Raw genomic sequence first — 10470 nt, 5'->3', positions numbered from 1 at the left:
GGTTGACCTATGGAACAAAGGTTGGACAATTTCGCTCGGATGCGAAGCTCTCAAGCACACCAAGCTCTAATGGCGGATTTGGTACAAAACGCTTGGATGAGATGACGGGACGACGAAGAAAATGAAGATGATTGCTTTTATGTACTTTTTTCTATGTTTTTCCTGAATTGCTATTTTTCATTTTATGTAATCCCATTTTTAGGTTATATGTGTTTTATTTAATATTAATTATAAAATTATTAAAAAAAAAAAAGTTAATCAATCATTTGTTTTTAGTGCTTTAGTTTGCAAGTCATTTCTTAATTTTAGTGGCGGTGTGGTAATGACCTCTAGCTCAAGTGGTAAGAGAACTTGAGTTCTTCTTTGAAGACTTAAGTTCAATTCTCATTTGGTGCAAAAAATGAGTGAGGCATTGCTGTTGGGCAGTGATAGAAGACCTAGGGAAACCTGGGTTTGATCCTTGAGCCAAACGAATTTTACTGGTAATTTACCGTCGTGCCTACGGGCGGGTGGGTTACCAGGTTTTCCCCAGAATTGGTGGTGGACCACTTGGGTTACTCTCGGAGTACTCCGTTTGTCCAGTGGGTGCCCCGAGAGTGCTCGGGATTGATTTGTTGGCCGTTCAGAAAATATTAGTGGCGGTGTAGCGCAGAAGCCTGCACAGGACGTCTCCCTGGCTAGGCTCGCAGATGGGGACACGAGGTTGGCGAAGAATAAAGGCTGAAAGAGGGGCGTTGGTTGGTGAAGCCCACAACAAAGCTGAAATGAATATGAAAGCTTTAAGGAGGGACCCTGATTGGTGCAACCCACAATATGTACCCCCTACATTTGACCACTTTTTCAAAGTCATCTTATTTTCCGGACTATAAATGTAAAAGGTATTGAATGAAACCTTTAAAAAGTACAGGGGTTACTCGTGCCAAAATTATAAATACAACGGCCCAAATGCAACACTTTTTCTCTTTATAAATTGTAGTCTTCGCTTCTAGAGTAGTCCCACGATTATTGATCATACACCATCGCAAAACCCTCAGATTGATTACATTTTGTAAACGATTTGATTTGATTTGATTTGATATTTTTCTCTGAACCATACTTGTGGATCATGGCCGAAAACGATGCTCCAGTTACTAATCAACCAGAGGTTCGTCTTTTCTTGTGTTTGATCATCGTTGCAATTCAGTTTGAATCTATTGTTTCGATCGTATATTTGCAGTCAGCATGCTTAATTTTCGATTTTCATGTTGTTATTGTTGATTAGTTGTGTAAGAAGATGAATTTTGTGTTTGTTGCTTGTAACCTAGGGCTCAAACGGAGTTCATTAGATGATACCTACTTACCGAACATGTTCTAATGATTTTTTTAATTGATTCACTTGTTTGAAATATATTATTAACTTCTGGATTATGATTTTGTGAATTTAGCATGATCAAGTTGTGTATTAGAGTATTATTTTGACCAAGGTTTAAAAAAACGGAAACGAGTTCGAGGCGACGAGGCGAACCGAGGCGGAATTAAAAAATAAATATAAAAGTTATACATCTTACAAAAATAATAATACTAGCTAAATTCATCATCAAATTCATCAAAATAATAAAAAAAAAACAAACATAAAAAAGACATAAATCGCTTGAAATTGACACAAGAAGTCAGAAACATCAAAAACAAATATCAAAAACCCTTGAGGCGCAGCCTTTTTAGCGCCTCAACCCTTCTGAGGCGCACATACAATAAAAACCCCCCGAGGCGTGCCTCAGGAGCGTTTTTTGGGCGTTTCTCCTTGAGGCGCATGCCTCAACCGTTTTTTAAAACCATGATTTTGACATGCATGTTTTTGATGGATTAGTGTGGTTTATCTATGCTTAGAACACTGGAATATTGAATTATTAGCACAGATATGGTGATTATGTGTTTTAAGAGTTTTCAGATTCATGATTTCTTGAAGTTTCTAATTTAGTTTATAAACCCTAATTGTTAATTTTTGAATAGGAGCACATATATGTAATTATGTGTTTTAAGTCTTTTGAGTGATTGGTTGAAGATTCTTTTTTATATTGGAAACTGAAGTTTAAGATCAATCCTGTGCATTTTTTTTTTTTTTTTTGAATTGGAGCACATATATGTTTCAAGGCTTTCGATATTCATGATTTCTTGTATAGACTTATTTATTTAGAAACTCTGATTCTAGTAAGATCAGACCTATGCAGATTCTTTGAATATTAGCACGTATATGTAAAAATATGCATGTTTTTGATGGATTAGTGTGGTTCATCTTCATAATATGATTAGTTGGAGATTGATTTGGTACAGAAGGTTGAGAGTGAAGAGGAAAGGTTGAAGTACCTTGAATTCGTACAAGTGGCGGTGCTTCATGCAGTTCTTTACGCATCAAAGTGTTATGGGTATGCCAAGAACAACTCCGGTCCGCTCAAACCGGGGGTGGAGACGATAGAGGGTACCCTAAAGACCGTTGTCGGCCCTGCATATGATAAGTTCCATGATGTCCCTGTTGAGGTTCTAAAGTTCGTTGATCGTAAGGTCAGCTCGTCTTTCTTGTTAAAAACGAATCATCTTCTTTACATTCTGTATGGTAAAATATTGATAAACATATTAACTTGATTTCAGGTAGATGAGTCTGTCAACAAATTTGATAGCCGAGTGCCGCCATTTGTGAAGCATGTCTCAACCGAGGTGAAGACTGCTGGTGTGGTTGAAACTGCATCCGGGCTTGCGAAAACCGCGTACACCAAGCTTGAGCCGGTTGCAGAGCACTATGCTGTTTCAGCTTGGCACACACTGAACCAGATCCCACTTTTCCCGAAGGTGGCCAAGGTGGTTGTACCGACAGCGGCTTACTATTCTGAAAAGTACAACCAGACTGTGCAGCAGACAGCAGTGAAAGGATACAAGGTTTCTTCTTATCTGCCATTGGTGCCCACTGAAAAGATTGCTAAGGTGTTTAACTCCCCTGAGCAACAAGTTGGAAATTGAATCATGAATATGTTTTCTTTTGGGATTATATCTGAAGTCTTGTGAATTGTGATATTGTTCTTGGGTTTTCGTATGAAACTTTGTTATGTTCAGTACCAGTGTGGCCATTGAAAAATGACCATCCTATCATATTTGTACAGTTTTAAGGTTTGATAATATGGTATGTTTGGTTTACCACTGTTGGCTAACTAGGGTCTCCTCTATTTCTTAGTCCAATTACAATGCTCATAGTAAACGGTTTTAATGTTGAATTGTCGAGTGAGTTGGTTTTTAAACACCAAGTATAACAACCGAAAGAGAACCAAAAAGTAAAGTCTTAATACGCCTAAAAGTACATCGACACATGTTTTACTTCAATTGAAAACCATAAGGACAAATATCGCTAACAATTCCAATAGTACCGATACCATGATGTTCGGTCAGAATTGATTTAGTTAGTTACGGATTAATTCAGCCTTGCTACGTGGTGGGAACTTGGTTAGTTTCTGTTTGGTTTGCTATGCTACCAGCACTCGCTATAACGCCATAGCAACTGGAAAAGAAAACCAAAAGACTAACGAATGTTGTATTGGTTCCGATAGCACCGATGTCGGTACTACATGTATATACAACTGTGTTCTCAACAAAATCTATTCCAGAATGTCTAGAAAAATAAAAACGTCCATGGCAAGCGTTTGGCAAGTGTTGGTTCGATTCGTTACAATACCGCCACTCGATATAGCAACAGACAGAGAAAAACAAATACTAGTATTGGTATTGGTATTGGTATTGGTATTGGTATTGATATAGTTGGGACTTGGGACATTATCGTGTAGTTTGAATTTTATAAATCATTTAATTAATTGTATTATTAGAATAGTGAAACGGGTAAATTATGTCCTTTTATACAAAAAAGAAAAACTAAATATGATGTAGCTTTGGTTACATATACGTTTGTGCTTTGGTTATTTATACATTAAAATTCGTAACACGGTTTTGAAAAAAAAATTATATCATGACGTATATAAAACTAGACACATCCCAGAATGTCAATACTATACTAGATAAAAAAACAAATTAATAAATATTAATTCGCAGCGTTAGAAAACTTGAAGTTAAAAAAGTTATTAACTAATAAGAAAAACCTTTGCAAATATTGTGAGTATTGATGTTTGTATAATTTTTTCAATATTATTTAGCAAATTTCTCTACACTCAAAATTACTATTTAATTTTCCTATCATATTATTTATCCACCTATCGAAATTTCTTTCTTCCAGTTTGTCCACCTTCACTCTACCATTGATTCTTTTCTTTTTAAATTTGTTATTACTATATATATTAAGCATTTGTGAATGTTTTTTTCTAAATAAATTAATAAGATATTAAAGGTATTATATACATATACCTAAGTTTTACATCTAGACGTGTTTATTTAACTGTGCAAGTTGCTTATTTTTGTAGTCGTTGAAACTCCATTTTCTTTTCACCGGGTGAATACTAATATACAAGTGACTGAAAACTTCACGGGGTGAATAATAATGTACAAATGGTTGAAAACGGGCCTTACATATTTTTCGCCGCATCTACACGTCCAGCGCAACGCGTGGGATCACCTACTAGTATATATTTAAAAAAGAAAAATTTATCTGTATAGAATTATTGGATTTAATTGAAAATCGAACCTTTTTTTTTATCAAACAAGTTTATTAAATATAACCAGAAAACTTGTTAAGTTACATCAAAACAGAAGGTAGACGGGCAACAAGCTGTGCCGCCAACCCTTTCTGAATTGCAAACCCCAACCTCCCGAACACAAACCCCTGCCCCCTTGGGGTCGAACAGTTGCTGTGGATAACCCGTTGAACCCTCGTCAAGAAGTTGATGGATTCTGGCGCTAGGGAGCCAAAAGTATCAAAGGCAAAAGGGATAAAGACATGTTGGTTCTCTGCGCAAGCTTTAGCGTGCTTATCCACTTTCTTTGCTTCTGCCTTTCTTACTGCTAGTCCAGCTCCAAACCCGTTTTCCCTTAAACCAACCAAATGGGAAACCCCCGTGAGGTCTACACAAGCATGTTTCCCCCCAGCCCAGCCAAAGACGAGCAGATCCGCTGGTCGCAGAGTAGATCTCCCTTCCATAGGGTCCGTGAGGAAATTCACAGGGGCCTCTTTCTTAGCAAAAATCCCAGCTCTTCTTAAGATGTCCCCCAAAACATCTCGCACCCAGTCATGCCGATATTTAAACCCATGGAGCTCTTTACAGTGAACTGCGTGCTCCCCATATTTATCCATACAAGCTTTACGACATATCGGGCATGTTTCATCTTCTGGGTACATAGGGATCATTAGCCGGTATTAGAGAATGGTTCTATATTCTACTGCCGACATGCATTGTCCTAACCCCTCAATCGGGATAACGGTCAAAAATTCCTGAGCATGGGGACCCTTCAGACACTCAAACACCGCCTTCTGGCGGGGTGACAAATCAAAAGCTTCTCCCAGGCTTTGAGCGATTTTGCTAAAAAGTGTATTCGCCAAAGTTTTTTGCGGCTTCGAGGGGGCGGTGTCCTTCTTAGAGAAACCGCCAATATCCAAGTCTGGGAGAGAGACATTTAAGCGTTCGAGCGCTTGTTGATAGTCTGGGTCAAGCCCGATGACCCCACCGTTTCGAAGGATATGATCCTGTAGTTCCCAAGACTGAGCTCTAGACGCCACAAAGGCATAAGCCCCAACATCTCGGGCTGAGAAGAGGCCCAAACCACCTAGACGCATTGGCAAAGATGCTAGACGCCACTGGAGGTCACCAAAGAAGGGGCCGCCACCCACTACTATGTCTTCTACAGCCTTTCTAAGGCCATCATCGAACCGAGATACCGCATCCTCCATCAAATGGGGTTGACAAGTCCGCAACCCAAAAAGCAACTTAGCAACACCCATGCACGACCTTAGCAGGAGGAGTTCACATTGGGGATCCCTCAGGCAGGGTAAGAGTTTCATAACGTCAAAGGTGGCCGATCCCTCTCGGGAAAAGCCCGTCCTGAACTTTCTGGCCGTCGCATGTCGGCCAATAAACCTCTGTTTTCTTAATATTGAGATAAAGCCCTAGAGATGGCCCCTCCTCGTTGATGATGTCTAAGGCCTTAGCAACCTCAGAGGCATTGCCAATAATCGTCCCATCATCCAAATACCAAGCATGAAACGGGAGTTTACAGTGGTTCTGAACTCGGAGAATAAGGGGGTGTAAGGTGAGGGCAAAGAGAAGGGGCCCCAAAGGATCTCCTTGTTGAACTCCGGTAGTAGCCCCAATACACTCGTTACCAACATACAACCTAGTAGGCTGAGCGTAAAAAAATTGGACCCACCGATAGATTGACGGGCAACGCTGATGAACCTCTTGGAGAAAGGCTGTGCGGTCGACCGTGTTAAAAGCATTGGAGAAATCCACAGTAAGCAAGGCTAAGGAACCATCTGCATGAAACGAGTTGAGAAACCTGTTTGCACTGTGAAGTACCGCCTCTGCCCCATTTGGCATCCCCACCCCAAACTGATAGTCACCTAAGTATTGGGCCATTTCTTTCCCGACCTTCTTCATCGCCACCTTGGAAACCAACCTTCGCCAAATACCCCCCACAGCAATAGGCCGAATTCCTTTATCAGGTTTCAATAAGGGGGTGAGGGGGGCCGAGGCAACAAACTCAGCAAGCACCATAGGGCAGGATCCCCCAAGCCATAAGTTAACAACTTCAGTAATGCTCATAAGCAAACCTGAGGAAGTCACCGAGCCCACGCCACCAATGGCATCTAACAGGTGTTGGGCCCGCATCCCGTCTCTACCGCATGATGTCCCTTTAGGAAATGATCGAATACATTTGAGCACACAATCCCCATCAACAAGAGTGGGTTGGGCCAAAGGGTTGGAAGGCAATGACAGGGGCGACACCACTGGGTGTTTATCAATAAGAGCTTTCAAGGTCGAATCACCTAGAGGGGCAACTCCACTAGAGCATAGGACCTTAACCGCAGCCGTGAAATGTCCATCCCTGACTTTCCGAAGACATTGCTTAATATTAGGGTCCATTTCTTTTTCTTCCTCTTTCCTACATTCTCCCCTAGGGGCCCCCGTCTCCCCCACGCTATCCAATAGGGAAGCGACCAAATCATCAAACCCAGACCCATCTTTCCACACTGTAAGCGCGTGCAAGATGTTACTACACTGTAGAGATTTCCTATTCCCTGATCTCCGCTCTTGTCTGGAGGATGGTCTAACCACCCGCAAGGTGCAACGCGGTAGTAAAAGCAATTGGACCCAATTATTGACCGATCCTGGTGACGCTACCACTTTGCGCAAAGCACCTGTTAGGACCTGAGCAAACAACAGCCGACAACTATGGGGAATGCTTTTAACAGTCTGAATAGGGAGGGAGAAAACACGCTCGAGGAGGTTAACATCACTCACGAGGCTTGCTAGGTGAGGTGGGTTTGTGTCAACCACCACTTGGCATGGTTTCCCGATCCCAACAATGAAATCTTCAACACCCCCCGAGATCATGGCAAACGACACGACCTCGTTATCATGCTTGCATCCCCTACTGAGTGCGTGCATCACCATGCACTTACCACATAACCATTTATCCCCTGCCCTAAGAACTTCTGCAACATCCATAAAAAGGTCCAGGTCCTTTGAAATAGCCTCCTTCAAAGATAGCCTTCAGTTTTCTGTCTTGAGGTGGGTGCTTTGCATGTGTTCAAATAGGCGGAAAAAACCCACAGACCCCGGTTTACCATCTTTACATTCGTGGAAAAATTTGAAAGGACAGGTCTTTAAACCACTGTCAGAGCCCTGCACATGGCCGCCTGAGTTAACATTCCGACCCCCCCTTGTAGGAGCCATGCGCGTATGTTATCGTATGTTAACTAATGATACACCAAACTCGAGATGAGTTGTGGGGGGTAGAAAACCGGTAAAATTCTATAGAAGATGAAGGAGGGCAGCAACCGCTGGTTGCCCACCCTCTAAATGGTGTCCCACCTAACCTTTTACCCCATGCCGTGTAGTTAAAGATTAACACAATTGAATCTAAATTACAAGATCAAATCGCCTTAACCAATACCCACTCCACAAGATTGCTAAAAACAAGGTTTTTTAAAACCTTATCTTCATTGAGGCATTTGATCGAACACCTGGTGGGTCAACTTCACTTACGGAAGAGTTGCAGGCGATGGTGCGGTTGAAAGTAAGGGCAGAATGTATATGGATACAAAAATCAAGATCGGAAGTATGTGAATGAAAAGCGGCTGGCTGAAACTTGAATCAAATTAGGGCTTTATAAAAACAAAATCAATTGAAAATGAATTGTATGTATGAAGATGGATTGGAAGAGGTGTAGTTAAAAACAATATCAAACGTGGGTTTGTATTTTAAAGAAAAAGAATGCGAAGGGGCTACGCCGAAATTATAAAACAAAAAACCCTAAATCTGGTTTTTGGGGGAGAGTCTTACGCTGTACAGGTAGTGAAGGGGCTACGCCACCTTGAACGGCGAGACAGGATGAACGGAGCGACGGTGGTTCAGTGGCGGCGTGCTGCATGCCGCTGCTTTAGAATTATATCACGTCACTCCCAACTTTCAACTTATTTTCCTCTCATACTCCAAAACTAACTGAACCCTAATCTAGTTAGATAGTTTCATATGCCACGTCACTAAACAGTACCACATCATATGTCACATCATAAAAAAAGGCCACGTCAGATACAACTTCACTAAACAAGTTCCATGTCAACAAAAAAAAAAACTAATTGGGTTAGGTTTTAGTTAGTTTGGGAGTGCCAGAGGAAAATAAGTTTAAGGTTGGGAGTGGCATTGTACAATTCATGAGTTGGAACTGCTATCAGCCAAATGATTGAAAGTTGAGGTTATTTAAATCCAATAATTCTATCTTAGAATAAACCTCTTTCAGACAAAAAAAATAAATAAATAAATACACCAAGATTTTAAGATACTTAAGGAAGTTTAGCATACTAACATAAGAGTGAAATTACCTTTCTGTCCTTCTACTTAACCTGTATATTAGAATTTATAAAGCTGGAGCTCTTAAACACATTTTGTCTCACATCACTTGCCTAAAGAAACATTGTCAAATAAAACCCTTATAAATGTAGAAGAGTGTCACACCCCGCCTAAGGCGGAAACACGATGTGCAGCCACGAAAGGTTTTCAAGAATCTGATTAACAAACGTCTACATGATTTAAAATAAACCAACTATACAAAATATATTGTTTTTAAAATGTTTACAGGACCATAAAATTTGAGTTATTATACATGCCCAAAAGAAACATCATGTTTCACCAAATTGTTTAAACAAAGTTATAATTTATAAAAACAAGGCTCTGACTGACATATCCCACACGAAAGCGGAAATATAGAGCAAACCCTCCCAAAATGGTATCGTCTTGTGCATCCTAATCTTGACCTTCTAACCATGCGACGCTGCTTACTTTCTTGAAATACATGTTTATAAAAACGTCAACATATTGTCGGTGAGTTCACATATTTTTGTATCACAAATGAATCTTTGACAACATTCGAATAAACCGGTATCCAAATTCTAATAAAATTCGTTGAATCAAATTAATGTTTAGTTATTAACGTATGTATCGACATAAGCTAGTAACCAAACCTTGACAATGTTCCACTGTACGACGCCACCAAATCCCGGTTTGCCTGGCTAGAAACACAAAAGCAATCCCATAGGGACACGAGGGACCAAGAGTGGGGTTTGCCAAAACCCAATAGGATTATTTTAGTGTATAAAGTATTTAGTTTTTAAATGACCTCAGTTAGTTTTCGTTAAAAACTTATAAGGGAATCAAGAAACTAGGTTAGAACCTCAAGTTAATAAAGTTGGAAATTGGAGGGAACAAGTTTTGAAACTTGTTAAATAAAAATAAAGAAAAGGCGGTGGGCCAGGATTCGAAGCCGCGACCTCTACCGAACTAGTTTAATACCCGTCGGCCGGTGGACGGGTTACGCTAACAGCGTAACAATACCCCACATGTGTCATACACTCCACCAATATCCATTTTAGGGCATCCACATCACTTACTACCACAAATCACTGTCGCTCTTCCCCAAACCTGCGTCACCTACCAACATCGAGCACCATCGCTTTGCCCCAAATTGATGTCGGCGACATAACCACCGCCCATTTGAAAGCACGTAGCTTTATCTGCTCATCAACCAAAATCCAAGCGATGTTTTTCGTTTGAAATTTGGGCTCCAACACCTACGCTTAAACCTGGTTATCGTCTAAAACTACTTATATACCCGTCTGGTGGACGGGCATATTAATTGTATAATAATAAAATAAAAAATATATCATAATTAATACAGAAGTTCATGATATAACCATAGTATTTATAACACATTAAAATCATAAATATTAAAGCCATAAGCCCATTGTTTGATGAAAGACCAAATAGTGGTGATTTCGTTTCGTGCCCT

General features: G+C 40.3%; 1 protein-coding gene across 3 annotated transcripts; it reads left to right on the top strand.

Annotated features, from left to right (window-relative positions):
- Positions 1 to 981: 981 nt before the first annotated feature.
- LOC110890441 (stress-related protein) lies at positions 982 to 3168 on the top strand. Of its 3 annotated transcripts, none has more exons than XM_022138050.2 (3): positions 982 to 1144; positions 2311 to 2538; positions 2626 to 3168. In XM_022138050.2, exons 1-3 carry the CDS (start codon positions 1106 to 1108, stop codon positions 2989 to 2991), a joined length of 633 nt encoding a protein of 210 aa, XP_021993742.1. In that variant the 5' UTR covers positions 982 to 1105; the 3' UTR covers positions 2992 to 3168. The 3 variants fall into 3 exon arrangements, with proteins under 3 accessions (XP_021993742.1, XP_021993743.1, XP_021993741.1); XM_022138051.2 differs by having other exon boundaries at positions 991 to 1144; positions 2314 to 2538; XM_022138049.1 differs by having other exon boundaries at positions 992 to 1144; positions 2290 to 2538.
- The last annotated feature ends 7302 nt before the right edge of the window (positions 3169 to 10470 follow it).

Source organism: Helianthus annuus, chromosome 11 (genome assembly GCF_002127325.2).
Source record: "Helianthus annuus cultivar XRQ/B chromosome 11, HanXRQr2.0-SUNRISE, whole genome shotgun sequence".
Taxonomy (NCBI): Eukaryota; Viridiplantae; Streptophyta; class Magnoliopsida; order Asterales; family Asteraceae; genus Helianthus; species Helianthus annuus.
Note: the sequence above shows the minus strand (reverse complement) of the source record. Positions and strands in the feature narration are given on the sequence as shown.

Bases quoted from the DNA above. Each gene is read 5' to 3' on its own strand.
- LOC110890441 (XM_022138049.1), top strand. From the start codon at position 1,106: ATGGCCGAAAACGATGCTCCAGTTACTAATCAACCAGAG. The intron at 1,145-2,289 runs GTTCGTCTTTTC...TAATATGATTAG, and splicing joins CAGTTACTAATCAACCAGAG to TTGGAGATTGATTTGGTACA. The intron at 2,539-2,625 runs GTCAGCTCGTCT...ACTTGATTTCAG, and splicing joins TAAAGTTCGTTGATCGTAAG to GTAGATGAGTCTGTCAACAA.